The 21,188-nt window shown below is 36.5% G+C and overlaps 1 protein-coding gene across 1 annotated transcript in view; it reads left to right on the top strand.

The window, feature by feature from the left end:
* C1H5orf24 (chromosome 1 C5orf24 homolog) overlaps positions 1 to 19,062 on the top strand; it is a 31,789-nt gene extending 12,727 nt beyond the window's left edge. The window contains exons 3-4 of the mRNA XM_056811102.1: positions 16,151 to 16,275; positions 17,690 to 19,062. Coding sequence (XP_056667080.1) covers positions 16,151 to 16,275; positions 17,690 to 17,794 — 230 coding nt within the window. The 3' untranslated portion in view covers positions 17,795 to 19,062. The remainder of the gene's footprint in view (positions 1 to 16,150; positions 16,276 to 17,689) is intronic.
* The last annotated feature ends 2,126 nt before the right edge of the window (positions 19,063 to 21,188 follow it).

Here is a 21,188-nt window from a genome sequence, read left to right as displayed (position 1 = left end):
TAGACTTTTACTATTAAAAAATAATTGGCAGCTGAATGGAAGATGGATCGGAAAAGGTAGAGACTTGAGGCAGGCCAACCTGCTTATTAGCAGGACATTATGAGATTTTAGGGGGAGAAAATAGTGAGTTTGGTGTTAGATTTACTGACATTATGATGTCTCCTGGACATCGCTTTTTGAAATGTTTGAAAGGCTGTTGCAAATGTGAGACTTTTGAGAATTGCCAACATAGAGATGATAATTAAATCCATGAGAACTGATAAGATTACCAAGTGAAGTATTATAGAAGGAAAATAGAAGAGGGCCTAGGACAGAACCTTGAGGGACAGATTCCATAGTTAGAGGGCAGGGTCTGAGTGAAGATCCAGCTAAGGAGAATAAAAAGGAGAGAGATAAATAGGTGGAGAACCAGGAGAGAGTGGTATTCTGATAACCTATAAAAAAGAGAATACCCACTAGGCGGTGATCAACAGTGTCAAAGGATATCAAAAGACCTTGGAGAATAGTAATAAGAAAAGACCATTGGATTTGGCAGTTAAAAGAAATTGTAACTTGGGAGAGATCCCAAGTTTTATTGGAATAATAAGGTCAAATAAAGGATTAAGGAGAAAGTGAAATGAGAGAAAGCCATCTCTTGAGCCTTTCAAGGAGTTTTAGTGGGTAGTTATATAGTTATAGTTAGTGGGTATGGAAAGATCAAGTAAGGGTTTTTTTGAGGATAGAGGAAACGGGTGGGAAGGCAGGAGGGAAGTAGTCCATAGAGAAAATGAAGAAAAGTGATGAGTGGGTATGATAGATTCATACTGAAGGCTTGTAATTGTCAAAATATTTAAAATATTAAAAAAAAAACTTCCCTTATAATTGAATACTTACCTTTAGAAAGAGAGAAGGCTACAATAAGTAGAAATCTCACATAGGAAATACTGTTTGAAGTTGAATCAAAAAAATCTGCACATAATTGCATTTATTTTAACAATTATTTTAAAGATTTCTTCAGCAAATTTGAGGCATCATTATGTATGAATCACTGTTAGGTAAATTTCAGAACTACATATTAATCTCTTCAATTATAGAGATTTATTTAAAAACAAATATCTTTGAAAATCCTATTCAAATTCAGTTATGTATGTTTATGGGCTTGATTGATTGGACATGCTGTTTGTGAGGGGGCACTTAATTGTTTATACTACAGATTTATGCATTTCAGTATTTTATGGAACTCTTGTTGCCAATAGACTCATTCCTGTTGCATACTCTTCATATGTATTTTAAAGACAAATATTTCTGTTTTTCATGTAAGAATCAGTATTTGCTTGTTAATTTCAATACCAGAAACCAAGTATATGAGATAATACTCTGAACTGATAAGATCTAAACTCTGTCCCAAATCCTAACAAATTATGGCTTTCTAGGTTGGAGAACTTGAAAGTTGGTGCTAGTATTTCATTGGTAAGACCTACCTTTTTTTGGGGGGGGGGGGCTTTCATAGCCTCAGATGCCATGATGTTAAAAAATTAAGAATATCTGTGAGCTACTAGGACTCAAATGACATTTTAAATCTTTGGGCAAGTGGTTTACTCTAGGTTTTTAATTGGCACAAGTATTTACATTTAGATCCATGGTGGTCTATAATCACAGAAAAGCAGCAAGAACGATATGCTCAAATGAAATGTAATGATGGTATTAAATAACTGATGAATTCCAACTCAAGGTTGGATACATTTCTTTGTGTAATGTTTTCATAAGATGGGAACTGAGGGCCTTAGTATTAGTTTGTATATGTAAAGGGTAAATTTAGGGTTGAGACTGAATATATTTTTATTTGGTCGCCAGGGATTTAAATTCTAAATCCCAGTGAAATATTCAAGTCAGAATGGAATTTTGTGGTGGTTTATTTACAATAGAAGGAAGAAATTAAGAATGAGAGAGAGAAAAAAGGGGAAAAAATCTGCTCCGGCCTGTCTGAGCCAGGCAGGAGTTCAGAGGCCTTGGCCAAGGGGTCTACCCAGAAAGCCAAGAAAAAGGGGAGTCAGCCTTATCACTTACCACATGACTGTCTAAAAGAAAAACAGTCTGAGGTCTCATGCTGAGCTCTTCCAGACTTGAGTTCTACAGCCAAGTCTGCAAAAGGTCCCTCTCATAGGAAGTGACACAAAATATAAAGGCAGTTCTTTACATCACTTCCTGTGTCTCACATGTACTTATTGTCTTAAATTTGGCTTAGGACAGCCCAGGGGGCCAGTCAGTTGTTTCTTATTTGTCACTTGGCACACCTATGACCACACATGGGTCATAGGCCTTCCTCCACATTTAATCCTTAAGTGGGGGTGTATACATTCCTGGTTGCTAGAATTCTAAAGACTAAGCAGGGTGGAGTAAAACTAAAATTCACGTATAATAGGTAAAGAATATGTTACCACTAGTGACAGACATTCTCTTGTGGTTCCCAGTATGATTCACAAATGTGGTAAACAGTATACATGATGCTATTTATGAGAGAAAATTTTAAATGCTTTCAAGAAAGATAACTGCTAGAGATGGAGCTACTGGTGCGGTTTTTCTCTAATTTAGATTCTCCCAAGATTGGTAAACTTTCCAAGTTCCCCAAATCATTCTTGATTTTGGCCATAAGCAAAGTGAGTGAATTGGATTAGACCATCTTTAAACTCTTTTCTAGATCTAAACATACTAATCTAAATGGTTGCAAGTTAATTTGTTTTTTTAAGAATATCCATGAGTTTTTGGCTATTATAAAATTATAACTTTTACAGAATATATCAATAAGCATATATCAAATTCCCTTAATACTCCAGATACTCTACCAAGATAGATACAAGATAGGGATACAAAGGAAAAAAATGACCCCTTCCTTCAAGGAGGCCATGTTCTACTGGAGGAAATGACGCATTATAATAATCTTGTATAGTCAACTGTAATTTTAAGGCCTATTTTCAAGTTAGGACTTAACCAAGTCAGGTGCTGATCTGGTGCTTTCTTTGTAATTAATAGCAGGGCTTTTAATTCATAGACCATTTTAGTAAAGTGAAGATTCAAAAGCATTTTGCCCCTGCTTTTTTTTTTTTAGACCCTTATCTTCCATCTTAGAATAAATACTGGGTATTGGTTCTAAGGCAGAAGAGTGATAAGGGCTAGACAATGGGGGTTAAGTGACTTGCCCAATATAGCTAAGAAGTATCTGAGACCAGATTTGAACTTAGGACCTCCCATCTTGAGGCCTGACTCAAATCACTGAGCTGCCCCCTTGCTTTAAAATAAACATCAGGTGAAAAATCTATGAAGATTCTAGTATGTTCTATGAAATACAATAATAAAATCTTACCTGGTATGAAAACAATTTAGATTTAAAATGATACCGTTTATGGGTCCAGAATATTTTGTCAGTTAATACTAGTAACTGACAGTTAATACTAGTAAATCCTCTTGGATAAAATCACCTGTATTGGATTAGTTACCCCAATTTATTACATAGTTCTTAATTTGGTATAAGAGTAAGTGTGGGAGCATTTTTGTGTTAATATTTTCATTGTTTTGTGTTGTTTTCATTTCTTTGGGTATAATTGATTATATTTCTGAAGTAGCTTGGTGGGCCAAATAGAGTGCTGAGCCTGGGAAGACCACAGTTCAAATATGATCTCATACTATCTGTTCGACCTTGGACATGTCATCTAATCTGCCTGTCTCAGTTTCCTCATCAGTCAAATGGAGCATCAAATAGCATCACCTTACAGTGTTGTAAAGATCAAATTAGTATTTTTAATGTCTGGCACATAGAGGCTTTATAAATGCTTATACTTTTATTCTTTTCCATTGATCAATTCTTCCTAAATAGAAATATTTTCAGTAATAAATTAAAACTTTTTATGTCCTAAAACATTACATTCATGAATGCTTTGTCTACATGGTCTTTACAAAAACAAACAAACTCAGGTCAGTAGCTCATTTTTGAACCTTTGAATTGAAGTTAATTCAATAAAAAGTGTTAGCAACAATCGTGGGCAAAGCACTATGCTAGTCAGTAGGGGATACAAGGACAGAATCAGAACTCCTGTAGTAATTTAATTGGAGATGGCCCTGGAGCCTAATCTTGAAGGAATCTTGGTAGTCCTAAGAAATGAAGTTGGGAGTTAAGGAGAAAGTGCATTTCAGATAAGGGGGCACCTGTGCGAAGATAGGTAAAATGTTTAGAAAATACTTACATGTCAGATATTATACTAAGATATGGGGTATGCAAATAACAAGCAAGCAAGATCGAATCTCCTTGGGGAGTTTACATTCTAATGTTGGAAGATCCTCACATCCTTAGTCATACACTGGAGTTAAATTCAAAGACCATGTTAACACTTTCTATTCATTGGCTACTCCAGAATGCTAATCAATTATCCTCGAAGAGTTGAAAACACACACAAATGGAAATATCAAAAGCCTACAAATGCTTCTGCGCTTTTCCACGCAGGGATGGAAAGGTGGGGTATAATTGCAAATAAGTTTGGCATTGGTGGCCCTGCAGGAAGGCTCTGGTTCCCTGCAAGAGAAGTGGAGCTCTTCTCAGCCCAGGGTGTTCCTGGGCCAGAGTCCGAGTGGAGATGCTAGCTAGCCTCAGGACTGACAGCATGGTACAGACAGGGAATTTGGAAGGAACATTGTAAGTCAATTTGATTATAAATTGTCATTTACAAGGTGACTAAAGAAAAAATCTCAATAGGTAGCTTGGAGCCAGATTATGGGTGTTAAATTTAAAGGTTAGTGGAGGAGAAGCCCCTGAACCAGGGTGATAGCTGTTTGAGAGAAGAGAATGGGGTACTGTGAAATGTGATACAATTGATAAGACATAAATATTGACTATGGTGTGAAGAAAAAGGAAGAATCAAAGAAAATTGAAGTTATGAACATAGGTGACTGGAAAAGATGGTGGTGTCCTTAACTGAAATAGGTTTGGAGGAGAAGTGAGTATCAGGGTGAAAGATAGCAAATTCTTTTGGGAAGAAACTGAGCTTTAGATGCTAAAAGGGCCTTAAAGTTGTAGATGTCTAGTAGATAGTATAATTCAAGACAGAGAGGACTTTTTTTTTAACCTTTGCCATCTATCTTAGAATGGATACTAAGTATCAGTTCTAAGGCAGAAGAATGATAAGGGCTAGGCAGTGGGGATTAAGTGACTTACTCAGGAAGGGTCTGAAGCCACATTGAATCCAGGATCTCCCATCTCCAGGCCTCCCCTGAACCACCAAGCTGCCCCATGACTGGATTTGAGAAAAATTTGTATAGGCAAGACAATTGAACCCATTGCAACAGCTGAGATCACAAGAGAGCAAAGAAGGAAGAGGACCTTGATGCACATTAATTATTTTCTATACTTTTAGGAGGGATATTTCTTTGTAGATGCCCAACTAAATATCAGATCATAGACCACTTAAAATTTTTGAAGGTCATTAAAAAAATTAATTTGGGATTGGATTAACAATTAAAAATTTTTTAAAACTATCATAGAGCAGACTTTAGGCCTCGTAGTTGAAAATTAAGTTGTATTCTTCATATAGGACATTTTCCCCAGTTAGGATTATGTTGCCTTCTTAAAAATTTAGACTTTAGATTTTTAAAAGTTAGGCAATTTTTGTTCCATGCTTATACAAGTTATGAACCTAACTGAGCTGATCAAAATAAAAGCATTAATATACATAGGCCTTAGCAAATACCAGGGATCATTGTCTTAGAATTGTTCTGGTATTTTTTCTCTTTGAAGTCATCTGAGTGTTTTAGTCTAGATCAAGTTAAAAGCCCAGCTACCTCTTTCTGAGTCCTTAAGTGGTTCTTAGCAGGAGCTTATAGGGAATACTGGTTAGTATGTGTGTTTTCTATGAGTCCTGAAGTACCCAATAAGAAGTCATTCATAAATTATGGTGTTGACTTTTTAGTCCAGCTGGGAGCTATCCACTACTTAATGGCTTTTGTGTCCTCTTTGTCATATAACAAAATGAATAATAATAATTTAAAGGCATTGTTAGCCCTCAGTATGCAGGTGGTGTATTGTGCCAGATGCAAAGTGCCTGATGATAGATAGCTCATTATGATTTATTCATAGATGACTACAGCTTCTTTGCTATACGTCACAAAGGTTCAGAGCAAATGGGGCAACTTGGAAGAGCATGCTATACTGTGCCTTTATTTGAATTTGAGGTGTTTAACAAGTAAAAAATCCATACTTTTCCAGGTGATTACTTTTTTAAAAATTTTAATTTTTTTTTTACCAATTACATATAATAACACATTTCCACATAAGTTTTCCAAAGTTATATGATCCAAATTGTCTTTCTCCTTCCTTTGCTGGAGTTGGCCAGCAATTTAATCTGGGTTATACTTGTATTATCATTCAAAACATAATAGATGATTACTTTTAGGGAAGAAAATATCTAGACCTTTGATATTTCTTTTAGTAGCACCAAATAGATTTGTAAAACTAATAAAATAATCAAGAAATATTAAGAGACATAAGTCTGGTACAGAAAATGTAGTCCCAATAATCCTTGGTATAGGTATAGGTATATAGGTATAGGTAACCTAATGTCATTGAAGACATGAAGAAGTTGAGGCAGAAATTATAGGCAGGTGTTGCAGGTACACAAATATGATTCTGTTACGGTCTTCTAATTAAACTCTGTAATATCATTTAAATAGACTTTACCTAGACCTAGCTGGCTTCATTTCACTGTTCGCATAGTGCTCTTTTTAGCTTTTTTTGGTCCCTCTCATCTAGGACAATTATATCTCCTTTCTATAAAACATAATGTGGTATGTTGTGGAAAATGCATTATACTCAGTCTGAAGACCTTTTTTTATACCTCTTCTTGTGCACAAGAAATCACTGGGAATATAGCCTCTCCATTGCCCTTTGGAGATTTTGTTCTGTGATTAGCAGCCATATAGCATCCCTGGGAAAATACAGATCTTTTATTTTTATTTTTTATTTTATTTATTTATTTAAAGTCCTTACCTTCCATCTTAGAATCAATGCTGGGTATTAGTTCTAAGGCAGAAGAGTGGTAAGGGCTAGACAATGGGGGTTAAGTGACTTGACCAGGGTCACAAAGCTAAGAAATGTCTGAGGCCACATTTGAACCCAGGACCTCCCATCTCTAGGCCTGACTCAATCCACGGAGCCACCCAGCTGCCCCCTTCTCCCCCCCACCCCCAGATTTAAAAAAAAAATGTTTGAAATGGTTTTAATTGCAGTGTGGTTTCCTAAATGCATTCTTTTTTTTTTTTTAACCCATACCTTCCATCTTGGAATCAATACTGTGTATTGGTTCCAAGGTAGAAGACTGATAAAGGGCTAAGTAATGGGGGTCAAGTGACTTGCCCAGGGTCACACAGCTGGGAAGTATCTGAGGCCAGATTTGAACCTAGGACCTCCCGTCTCTAGGCCTGGCTTTCAATCCACTGAGCTACCTGGCTGCCCCCTCCTAAATGCATTCTTGTACTTTATTTTTTTATTTTGGGCCCAGGTTTATCTATAAACCTTGTCCAAGGTAAATGACACTGATGGACTAATTTAGTGAGTGAAGTGACCATCAGGCAGTAGAGCTTAGTCTAGGCAATAGACAAACACTATCATCCATTTAGTTTTTCTTGTACAGATTATTAGGGCAGACCTATCTTGAATGATTATATATTTCATAGAGGAGTCCTTGTAACATATGTGGGTCTGATGCATTTAGTATTATCATTTGCAGACTGGAGCATCTGGAGGAATTTGTCATATGGGGAATCCTCCCTCTAGGATTCTGCATGATATTTTCTATGACTTTGCTGAATTACATTTGGAAAACATTCATTTGTTTTTATACATTGCTTGGTCAGAATCGGTGAACAAAGTTCTTTCCTTTTGCTTCTATCAAAGTATCATCTATGCTTTTGACTTTATGCATAAGATACCACAATTTGATATAGTATTTAGAAAGCTGGCATGGGGTCAGGAAATTTGGCTTCAATTTTCTCTCTAAAACACACTGGCTTTATGATCCTGGGCAAATCACTTTTGCTCTCAGTGCTTTGGATAACTCTTTAAGGCTCTTAAGTTGCCCAGAAAGTGCCAGTCTGCATTTATAGAGGAAGTTTCTCATTAGGAGCTACAGTCATTATCTTATTAGAATAGAGACATCAAATTAAGGCCATATTTTGCTGTGAAATCTTTTTAATAATCAACAGATAATAAATATATCTCTTAACTTTTTGGTATCAATTGAATGTTTGCTATTGAAAAAATATTTACAAAAGTGCTTGTTCTTATATTTTTCATAGAGATGTCAGAAACATTTGATTTTAATATAATTTTCTAGTCAGTAAGAAATTTTACTAATGTCATTTTTGAGACCTGAATTTAGGAGTATATTCTTTCAGTGTTTTATTGAGTATAATTTGGTTTATCTTTATTATTTTTAAGATTCATTCTTAGAGCTAGAATTTTTCATACATGAAACTTTTACTGAGTATGTACTAGGTATAGCACCCAACTTTTTTCTTAGCATAAGGTTGCATTCTTTTCTCTGCTACTAAGTAATGACTTCCTTCCTTCCTTCCTTCCTTCCTTCCTTCCTTCCTTCCTTCCTTCCTTCCTTCCTTGATTGGTAACTAAAATGGTTTCTTTGGTTTGGATATACAAATGCCATTAAGAATGTAGATTTAGTTTTAATAAAAGCATGTAAAGATCACCCAAGTAGATAGTTCCTTAATTATCACTTTTAATAGGAGCATTTTCAACAAAAATATAATCAGGAAGAAAAAGAAAAATAGTATAAAAACCCATATATTTGCTCAGTATTTGAGTGCCTCATTATTGGAAATTGCATTGGGTTTAAAGCATTGGTAATGATATGTTCAAATCATAATAGAATTTGTTGAACTTGTTATCTTAAGTACGGAATAAGTTTGATAGGTTACACAACATAACATATACTGTAAACTACAAAATACCTGTATTCTAAAGTCAGTTCTACCAAGAACTTACAAAAACTTAGAATGAATTAGCTAATGTTTATTTATTTATCATTTATTTCCAGTCATGTGCTAGGCTCTGTGCTATGTACTGGGGATGTAAGACAAAAGAAATAGATACTGTCCTCAAGGAGCTTACTAATGTTAGAGACATACACATACAGGCATATACAAAATACATGCAAAACATAACTTCTGAAGGGGAGCCCTCATGCAGAAGGTGATGATTTAATTTGAGGCTTGAGGAAGTCATGGATTTCAAAAGGTGAAGATGAGGAGGTAAGGTCTAGGCATGGGGAGTGGAGGGTGGGATTGGGGCTGGATAGCCAATGCAAAGGCATGGCAAATCAAATGCACTGTGTGAGGAACAGCAAGAATGCCACTTGACTGGATTGTAGAGTGCAGGGAGGGGAGAAATGTTAAAGAAAATTGTTCAGCCTTAGATTCCTCATCTGAAATACAACAGTGATTTTATACAACAAAAATTTTAGACTGATAAAAGAATCTACATATTTCATTGATAGTTATTACAGATACAAAGTATTTCAGAATCTTAATGAATTTCTACCAGATCAGTTAACTCATCTGTGGTATAAAAGATATCCTAAAATTTACCAAAGGATATAATGAGAGGTGAACAACTTGTCAACATTTCATTTAACAAATATTTTAAAACCAATTATGTGCAAGGCACTGACATTTCTTGAGTGGACTCCTTGGCTATGCCTTCACCCATTCCTGTGGTGAGGTGACCTCTCAGGATTCATCATCACTACTTGGACCTCAGGAAGAAACTTGCCCAGTCTGTCTCCCTCAATAAAACTAAAGATATTCTACCTGGTCTCATTCTCCAATGGTTAGCATACTCCTACTCTGTCATACTCTTCTTATCCCAGTAATTCTGAATGATTGTTGATCTCTACACGTCCTGTTCCTCTTTACCGCCTGCCTTTTTGCAGACTCTTTAGTTTTTTCCTTTAAATTTCACACTCCAAAACTGCCTTCCCTATATGCTATGCTCTCTGAACTGCCTACTTTATAATTAACAAACTTGTTTTCATCTTAAACCCTTTTACATTCTCCTTCCTCCTTCTGGAACATATGACTTCCTTTTGATATCACTACATCCCTAGTCACTTAAGTACTGGTTGCACTTTTTTTCCCCTAAATCCAGCAGGTCCCTCCCCTCCCCCCCTACCATTTTTGTTCCCACTCTCACTAATCTTCAATTCCTCCCTGTCTACAGGCTGCTTTCCTGCAGCATCTCTCCCTTCTTTAAAAACCCTCATTGGGTATATCCTTACTAGCTAGTGTGTGATCCTTCCTTTTGGTGGATATGCTCCTTGAGAAAGCTAGAGTTGGTGCCTGAACTTTCCTTTCTCTTAATTCTCTGCAGTGAGGCTCTGACTTCACCATTTGATTGAAACTGTTTTCTTCAAAGTAACCAATGATCTCTTTATTACCAAATATTAATTACTTTTTTTTTCAATCTCAACCTTCTTGTCCTCTGTAGCTTTTATCAGCCTTTTTCTTTAGGTTTCCATGACACTGTTCTCTCATTCTCTTTCCTGGCTGATTTTTCTCTCTGTATCTTTGCTGGATCTTCATTCAGGCTGTGCCTGGGTATCATGGATGACCCACAAGGATCTGTCATGAGCCCTTTTCTCATCTATATTTTATTTGGTGATCTTATCAGCTTCTGAAGATTCGATTATCAGCTGTGAAGATAAGTTTTAGATCTGTTTAGTCAGCCTGGATCCCTGTCTTGTGACATCTTGAGCTAGATGCCCCATAGACATCTGAAACTCAATGTCTTAAACTAAACTTATTATTTTTTCCCCCTGAATTTTCCCCTTTCCTTACTTTTCTATGACTATTGAGGGTATCACCATTGAGGCCATCTAGTTTGTCACCTAGGTATCATCTTCAACATCTTTCTCGTCTTTATTTTCACACCTCCATATTGAATCAGTTGCCAGGTCCTTTAGTTTCTACTTTTCTAACATCCCTCACATATTTCTCTTCTCATCTGATATTACTAACCCCTTAGCGTATTTAGACTATTAACTCATTCTTGATTCATTACAATAACTTCCTGCTCAAGTCTCTTCCTGATTCAGCCCATTCTCCACTCAGCTATCAAAGTCCTCTTCCTAAAGTGCAGGTCTAACCATGTGTCTAGTCAGTACACGCCAGTGAATCTGTTGTCTCCAGGATCAATTATAAAAATTTACTGTTTGCCTTTTTAGAATGTTTCATAATTTTCCCCCTTCCTACCTTTACAGTCTTCTTTTATGTCACTCCCTTACTAATACACTATGATCTGGTAACACTGGCTTCCCTTGTTTCTTTCACACAAGACACCCTATCTCCTCACTGTGAGTTTTCATTGTCTGGAACTCCTTGTCTCTTCCTTCTGGCTTCAGGTCTCAACTAAAATACCACTTTTGGAAGAAGCCAATCCTAGCCCTCCTTAAACCTTTCTAAATTCCTTCTCTCTGAGATTATCTTCAGTTTATCCTCTGTATCTTATTTGTATATCATTGTCCTCAGGTTTCTCTCTCCATTAGATTTTGAGCTACTAGAGGGTCATCACTATTTTTACCTTTATTTTTATTCTCATTGCTTAGTACAGTGTCTTGTCAATAAGTGCTTAGTGAATGCTTGTTTATTTGACTTAATTCACCAGTCATGAGTTAATATACTCCTTTCTTCTCATTGCCACTTGGAGATTCTCTTATTATGACCATTCGGCAGCCTATCTTTTGAGTTCACTCTATTCAAAGTTATCAGCTGATTCCCATGTTCTGTTTTTACATTTTACATATTTATAACTTTTATTTTTATATATCACTTCATCTTAGCTATCCACAGAAATGGCCATATCATTGATTGTGCCATAAATGTCACTCATGTTCATGAACTCTTAATTTCTTTATCTGATCATAATCTTTTATCATTTCATCTCTATGCCTTACAACTCAATACTTTTCTTCACTATGATTTCTACTTCTCATTTTTTTTTTCAAATTATCACCCTTGGCCTGGCTATACTCTTCTTCCATATCTCAGTCTCTTGTTGGTAGAGCAAGCTTCCCAAGTTCTCCTTTTTTGCTCATCTCCCATAATTCCCCCTTCTTCCTACTATTGTTAGGGTCCGGGTTGTCGCCCACCACCACGGAAGACCAATAGACAATGCAATCAGGCAAAGGGTCGTTTATTAGTCTGGTACATACCAGGGGACTCAGTATAGAGTTCCCCTTGTAGCCCGTGAATCCAGAGGTTTATATACCTACTACCCACCAGCATGTATGGCCCTTAAGTCCTTATCTGGTACATACTATTGTTGGAACCTTGACATGTTTATGTTTTCCACTGGGGGTCTGCTTGGCCCCCAAGTTCTTATCTGGTACATACTGCTATTGGGACCTTGACATGTTTATGTCTGCTTACGGATATTCTGAACTTCCATGGCTGAGCAGTTTCCTGATTAGGCCTCCCTCACTATCTCCTTCTTCATTGGCCCTTATAGCTTCTTCTGGTCTTTCCAGTCTATTACATTTTGTTCTCTTCTCTGTTACTCTATCTTCTAGCCATATTGGCCTATGTGCTGTTCCTTAAATTCTCCACTCCCTCTCTTGAATGCCTTTTTATTGATTGTCCCTTATGCTCAGAATGCCCCTTCCTTTCTGAGCCTCCCCAGCTTGCTTCAAGATTAATTTCAAATCTTGCCTTCTGTAGATAGCCTTTCCCAGTCTCCCCTCCCCTAGATATGTTTATAGATTGCCTTCCTTCAGAAATTACCATCCATTTGCACTGAACATATATGTTTACACATATATCTTTATACACTGTATTTTAATTTAAAATCTAAGAATTTTTGAATTTTTTTGTTTGAGATTGTATTTTTATAAAAATCCAAGACTTTTGTTTAAGATTTTACTGTTATAAAAAATTTCAAAGATTTTGATTTTGTTCGAGAAAAGATCTTCAAGAAAGAACCTTGAAACTTTTATATCCAGAGAATGAACTGTTGCAGAAAGATGCCAAAAACCTACACTTCATCAAGAAGATCAAAAATGAACTTTGGATGTGATTGATTGGACTGAACTTTTGACTGAACATTTATTGTAACATTTATGCCAAAAGGGACTGCCCCTAATTTGGCTTTCTGTCAATGCGCCTAGCAAACATTGGTTTTGCTTTCTTTTCTTTTCTATTTCCTCTCTCACTATTCTAATTTCTCCTAGAAAATTGAATATTGTGTATATCTTTAGTTAGAAGTGAATTTAGAACTACAAAATGATTATGTTAAATGATCAATGGGGAGACTAGTCTCCCAATGATCATCAGGGGGGATTGTAAACCTCAAAATTCCTTAGACTTATAAATGTTGGAAATTTCACCATTGGGATATTTCATACTTGGAAAATTTCTTACTGATAGTCTATTGGAATGGGAACCCCATTGGCATGGGAGGTTCCTCCTCTTCCCTTCTTAAGATTACTTTAGGACAGAAACCCTTTGCTGAACAATGGAAAGGACTTTGACCTATGCTTAAGCATAGAACAGGAATTTCTTTGAGTCTTGATTGATTTTAGAATTGATACAATGGAGATACTCCACCCTATTCAGTCCTAATAGGATTGAGTAAGGGCTGCAGCCTAGATCAAAATTTAATTATTCCAATCTCTACCATACTCAAGTTAACAGGATTTAGAAAGGGCTGTAGCAAAGGAGTAAAGATTTAATCATTTGAAAAATATGACCTTCAACAGACATGTGCAAAAGCCAGAAACCTCTGGGCGGTCCTGGGTTAAGCGAGAGCCTCCATTGACAGGGAAATTGATGAAGAGTGATTGGTAGATGTGAGGACTGAGGGGAGGCAACTTGGATGGTGTCCTTAAAGATAGGAGGGTCTGGAGACTGGGGGTGGTTGAGGTTTTGGTCGGTGTGGTTCCTGGGCTCGGAGAAGGCTTGCTCTGAAGGAAGCTGAAGGTGGGGGCCCCTGAGACTGTTTCTCCATTTTGGACATGTGAGTAACAGGGACTGATCTCTTTTCTTTGCCCCAGCTATCTAAGGGCTTGGGCCTTTTGGCCCAGCCTAAACAGAAGGGGTATTTAAGCCCTATTCCCTTCTCTCCCTTTCTCTCTCTCTCTATCTCTAATTCCTTTCTTACTCCTATTGTAATTAAACTCCAAAAAAGGCTGACGGCTGACTTGAGTTTTTCATTTAGGAATTACATAGCTGATTCCTTGGCGACCTTAAATTAATATATATCAGTCTTTTAAAGTGATTCCCTTGTTACAACACACATGCATGTATGCTGCCCCACTAATTCCTAATATGAATTTTTCTCATTATTGTAAATCTTTTTTTTTTTAACCCTTACCTTCCATCTTGGAATCAATACTCTGTATTGGCTACAAAGCAGAAGAGTAGTAAGGGCTAGGCAATGGGGGTCAAGTGACTTGCCCAGGGTCACACAGCTGGGAAGATTTGAACCCAGGACCTCCCGTCTCTAGGCCTGACTCTCAATCGACTGAGCCACCCAGATGCTACCCAGCTGCCCCCCTGTAAATCTTTTTTTGTTTTACTATTTGTTCCAGAATGCTTCTTTTCTAAAGCAAATATATTTGGATGATTATGAATTATTGTAATTTTGTAACTGTTTCCTTTTTGTTTCAGTTGAGTTCCCTAATTTTATGATGCTGTAAAGGAGTATTTCATACTTATGAAATCATGGTTTATCATGATCTATCGCAACAAACCATTAATATGTGGCAGGAAAAAGGCATCACGGCATAGTACGTAGAAGTCTGGTATTGAAGCCAAGATGATATGTATTTAAGGCCTGACTGACATATACTGGCTGTGATCCTGGTCAGTACTCTAGGCATCTCTTTAAGACTAGTAAATTGAATAGGATATGTTAGCCTACACTGATGGGAGGGGGGGAGCTTTGTCATTGTTCCTTATACTAATGAAATCAAAATTCCCCCACCCCCCAAAAGAGATGTGATAAGGGGATAGCAATAAAGTTAACTTATGTTTCATAACTTCTTTTCTAACATACTATTTCAATGCCTTAAGATGATATGTTATGGAGACCATTCTGGGTCTTCAAAGGATATGTCATAGGAATGAAAGGCTCTGGCAAGTCCTAACAAGTGGTAAAGGCTTCAAGTACAATCCACCAATGGACTTTGTTTTATTGTACAACTAGCTTAGTTAAGTTTTAATAAATGTATCACCAGTTTGGATGGTAGATTTTAATTTTTTCGGGCAATAACTACTAAGAAAACCATTCACTGTGGTGTGGATAATAAGGCTTGTAATCTGCATAAATGGAGGGTATATTCATATGGATGAAATACCTGACCTAGGGAAAGGAAGCTTTCATCATTATAACAGAAGTATTGACAAAATTAGGGGAAACTTTTTATTTAGGTCAAGTAGTTGTCATTTACTTGTTCATGAATTCCTTGGGGGTTTATGATGATAGTCCAAGGTCTCTGTGCTAAAAATTACTTATTGGTACCTTAAGCAATGAATAATTGACCAATTATGTTACAATTATATTTTTCCTCCTTGACAACAAGCATGTGCATGTTTGAATCATTATAGGCTTGTTTCTGTAGCAATTAGAAGCTGTTAAGATCATGTCCACAATGATCTTAGTGCTTGTGAAGCAATTACATCAAATTCTGAGTGCTTCTGACAATATATTCTTATAGTTTCTTTATGCCATCAAATTGTTTCCAAACTGCCACAAGTTTTACCATTTGAGCACTAACCAATTTCTAACTGATCATTTGATCAGATGTGTATACACAACCTCATTTGCATTCTGTACACTGAACCAGTCCCTCATTTCTCTCTGTTAGCATGTTTCTCATCAGCAGTGTAATCATGTATTCAAGATGTTATGAATGTTTAAATTTTTGAAGTACAAATGTTAGTCTGTTTGAAAATGGTGGTCACTGGACATGAGCTTTATAAGCCATCTTGAAGCCATCACAGACCATCAGTAATATATTCTGTAGAAACAAACCTTATATTGCCTCTCATTGCATTATTAAGGCTATTTATCTATTTAAAATTCATTCTTCACTTATGCTACTATGCTTAAATTTGGCAGATTTTCACGTGAATTGGTTGGCAACACTGGTGATGTTGATCATTAGTTTCTCTGAGAGTATAGCTGGTGTGCCAGAGATAAAAGAGAAGAAAGTCACTTCAGAAGATTTTTCTTTCCTTCCAAAGGTTAGTTTATATATAAATATTTATTAAAATGAGGCAATGTATACAACTTAACCTTAATTTCATTGATCATTTAATATAGTATTTGTCATTAGCCTTTATACTGGCTAATAAAATAGTAAATATTTTATATTGTCATATAAATTTTATATTGTAATATAGTAAATGTTTTATATTGTTGAGTAGCTATTTTCATTGATTAATTAGGTAGCTAAAAATAAACAAATATTCAATTCCAGTAAGAGAAATTGTCAATTCTCCATTTTTCTATTTCACATTCATATGGATGAGCATTTGCATTTTATTCTTGTTTTATGTCAAAATACAAAAATAAATTTGAAGAAAGATTTAAGACTGTTTGACGATAAATCAAATATTGCAAACCTTTATTCAAATAAAAAAGTCTAAAGTTAAAATGAAGTATATGTGATTTTCACATTATGTTAAACATTTGAAATTGGAAGTTATTTCATTAAGTTTACTTAAGTCAACAAAATTCATAAAATAATTTTATTATTAAGTATTGCAGATAACAGTAATAAGCATATGATGAATTACTTCTTTAAATCCTCATGGCATGTCCCACATAAAATATTTGTAATTATGTTGTAATTAGTTTTATTATTTAGTAGATTTTTCATAACTATAGATAGAATAACATTTTATATTATAATTATATAAGCTTTAATGTGGAGCTCTTTTGGGTAAAAGATCAATTTTATTGTCATCATTTAATAAATACATCTAAAATTAAAGCATATTAAATTACAGAAGGTTCACACACTTGAAACAAGTTCTTAGACCAAAATTATTGTGATCTGCTGAATTAGATGAATATAAATTTTTCTTTAGTCTGACTTAACTTTCAAATTGGATTTTTTTTTTCCTTTAAAGCTCAAAAAGAGAGCTCATTTCAAAGGGGACAAATGAAAGAAAATGTATTTGTACTTGCACATTCTCTATATTCACCATGTACATCATATTAAAATTGTATATAACAATCTTCGGTGCACATAACATTTTAATAGATAATAGATTTCATTTTAGCCAACATTAAAGCATATCTCCTACCTATTTTTCAGAAATTGCTGCAGATAATAATGAAAAAATCTGTGCTCAAATCTACCTAATGGCCTAATACCTTTCCTGGCAAGTGCTTCTGCCTCCTGGTGGCCAAGTTTATAAATATCGAAGACAGCTTCAGTATTTTTTTAAAGCATTTATTAAATGCTAACAATCCTAGGCTCTTTAATTGCAGTCTCTATTTGTCTAATTAACAATGGACACATATAGAGGGGAATATAGAGGGGAAATGGAAAATACAAAAGGAAGTATGAGTAACCACAAGTCTCAGAGAGAGCTCTTAATATCTTTCCAGAAGAATATAAATCAATCTCTATTCTCTTCTGTTCTTCAGTCATTTCTGACCCTTTGTGACCTGGTGAATCATACTGCCCATGGGGTTTTCTTGGCAAAGATACTGAAGTGGTTTGCCATTTCCTTCTCCAGTGGATTATGGTAGAGGTTAAGTGACTTGCCCCCTGTCACACACCTACTAAGTTTCTAAGCTTGGAACTGAAATCAGATCTTCCTGACTTCCTGACAGTGCCCTGTCCACTGAGCCATCTGGCTGTCCTCCATTTTTAATTAATCTTAAATCACTTTGACACTACAGGAGGTAAGATTTTCAGGTATGGAAAAAATGATTCTTGAACTGAGTCATGTATAGGGAAAGTATGTAAAAGAGGAAAGATGAAAATATGCTGTAATTCATGAGGATATGTAGCATTAACAAAATCCTGAAAAATACATTTAAATTTTGGAGTTTTGAATAAAATTCTTGATACTTCTGGCTCAAAAGCTCTCATTATACATATATTTTAGCTCAAGTAAAATTGACTTTTAATAGTTTTATTTATAAAAAGGTAAAAAGAGTGAAAGTAGAGAAATGTAAAAGAGGGTAGAGAAGTTTAGCCTATCACCCTATATGTTGCTCCGGTCCTGGACTCAACCCAGGTAGAGCTTGTTAACTCCTCAGCTGGAGGACTCAGTGGTGAATCAAACAAGGCCCACGTGGCCTCCTCCAAGAAGGGAAGGCTTCTTCAGAAGCCAGGAAAGGAGAGTCAACTTCTCACTTACCTAAGCTGAAGCTCCAAAGGAGAAGATCCAGGAGCAGTCTTACCAGAAGTAGTTCAAGAGCCAGAGCCCCAGGTAGAAGTCACCAAGTCGTAGCTCCAAGCACCTGTCCCAGTCCAAGATCCTCTAAGCCAAAAATTCAGGCCCAAGACCCCCTTGGACAGGAAGTTAAGGACTTTTATAGTCCTTTTTCCATGTTCCTTCCTATCCCTTCCTCCACTTTATAAGTCAATTAAAGTCTTTAAATTTGCTTAGCACTGCTTAGGGGGTGATCAGTTGCTCCTGGAGTTGTCATCCACTTTAGTAAGTGGCTTGCAGACCTCCCCTACTTAGTGTTAACTAGGGGTGTTTTCAGTTTTTGTTGATTTAAAAATAGGCAAGGGGAGAGTTAATCCTATCTTCACATGTTATAGGATATTATGGTTGCCCTTACATGATATCTACATACAAAGTCTAGATGTAGAACATAATATCTGATTCTGTAGCCCTTATATAGAATTTATTTAAATGCTTTTTTAATCCATTTGTATTTTTATCCTGCACCTCCTCTTGGCGGTCAGGTTTTATGAAGTTACTTTTTCTGGTCAAGATTATGATGTATATTCTAAATCTTGGTCTTCTGTTAAAGCAAATCAGTCTGTATTCTATTCATTGTTTTTTAAACTTTGCCTTCATTATCTTTATTTCTTTCCAGAGTGAAGAATCCTAAACTTCTTAAATCTCTCCATTATTTTGATTATTTTAGTTTTTCTTCTGACTTCTAAGCACCATGAAGGACTTTCTAAAGGTAGTTTCCCTAAGATTCTCTCATCTTGATCCAGAGATAGGGGGTCTGTTTCTGAACTGATCTAGGGATTCTTGGCCTTTGTATTGCTTCTTTCCTGATCTTGGAATATATATATTTTATCTCATTCCTAGTTTCCATCTAAAGAAACTCCTTGAGTACAGGAACTTTCACATTAGTCTTTGTATCCTTTGCTCTTAGCACATAAGTGTAAAAAATAGACTCGAATACAGGACTACAATCCCCATGAGCCTTTGCTCCACTTCCCCAGAATGCCTTGTAATCTCACCTGGGCCGAGATCGAGAAGATATTTAAGCAAAGGCTTTTGAAGGGCTCGGCCCTTTTTGGACTTCGGTTTTTGGAGCAGAGGCGTCTCTTCCATGATGTGAGGTTATTTTGTCTAGGCCTCTGGCCTAGGCACATGTTTCTTACTTGTATATTCTTAATCTTTAACTTTAATAAACCTCTAAAAAATATATATTCCTTGCAGAGAGAAACTAATTTCTACCTGCCTCAGTCTCCCCCTCTCCCCTAAATTTTAATCTTTACATAAGTATTTACTAAAAGTTGCTTGTTGAAGGAATATTTAGAAGTGTAAAGGGTGAAATTATGGCTAAGACTGAATATATAATTAATTTAGGTCGCCAAGGATTTTATTTATAAAAATCCTAATGAAAAACCCAAATAATAAAATACCCAAGTCCACTGCCAAATTTTATGGTGATTTAATTGATATAGTAGAGAAAATTAAGAAGACGAGAGAAGGAAAGAAGGTTCCTTATATGTACGTTTTTACATCACTTTTCTGCGTCTCATCTGTACCAGTGAGGACTTAGCTTGACTTAGGACAGCCCAGAAGTCTGTTCTTTTTTTGCACATGTCTGTTGAAAGCCATCTCCTCATATAATTAAATCTTGAGTTTGATACAGACCTTAAAAATCTTATTGAGTAGGGTGGAGAATGTAGAGTTTCCAAGACCTGATTCTGTTATTCCAAGTATCTCTATTGTTACTGATTAGGAAATAGCTAAATCACATCTTCTAAAGAATGGTCTGATTAGGGTGGAATTGTTTTAAAATTCACAGAAGTAAAGGTTGAAGTGATTCGGTAAAAGCCATATTCTTTAGAGACTGGCAGCTTTCTGTCTTCAGTTCCCAAAGAAATCCAATTTTGGATGAAGCAGAGAAAAGCCTCCCATCTATGGACCTCTTAGGAGTAGGGGTAGCTGGTTAGCAGGAATTTATATGAATAAAGTATTTATTAAGTGTTTACTATGTGTAAAATTCTATGTTAAGAGCTGAGGGTACAAATACAAAAGTAAGGCAATCCCTGCTCACAAGGAGCATTCAAATGAGAGACAATATTTGTGGAACACTTCAGCTCCAAGTTATGGACAGGCCCTCCACTTGTTAGGGCAATGCAGATGGCAATGCTTCTTTTTAAATGTCATTTCAGCTGCTAAAGTCACATTGAACAGTGCCAAAGACTTTGGTGACATGAACTTTCTTTTGTCTGGGGACATTGGACTCACAGCACTGCTATTCCAAAGCCTCTTCTTTTCAGAGGTTAAGGAAGAACCCTCCTGGTGGAGGAGGCGGTTCTCCTAGGAGGGCCTGCCTGCTTGGGTGGGGGTGGGGGTGGGGGTGAGGGTGAGGTTGGAAGTAGTGGAGGGTGGGGCTGGGAGGTAGGCTGGGGTGGGGGGACTCCCTCCCTGCTGCTTCAGTTGAGGCTGCCTTGGAGGGTAGAAAACCAAAGTGGAAAGAGATTTATCCAGGTGAACCGAGGCCTCGCCCCCCCAGTCCTCAGCCCTTTCCCCCTCGACACCACACCGCCTCCTCGTGGCCATGCTTAATACTGTAAGAGCTCGATCCCTTGTGCTACCGTGATATCAGGCGCTGCGACCGAAGCCACTCACTTTCATTGTGCTCACAAGCCAAGAGTGGGCTTAAATAAACACGTTCTTTACCTGGCAGGGATTTCCCCCACCACCACACC

This window comes from Monodelphis domestica, chromosome 1 (genome assembly GCF_027887165.1).
Source record: "Monodelphis domestica isolate mMonDom1 chromosome 1, mMonDom1.pri, whole genome shotgun sequence".
NCBI lineage: Eukaryota > Metazoa > Chordata > Mammalia > Didelphimorphia > Didelphidae > Monodelphis > Monodelphis domestica.
The sequence above is the reverse complement of the archived record's forward strand: the minus strand, read 5'-3'. Positions and strand labels throughout refer to the sequence as shown.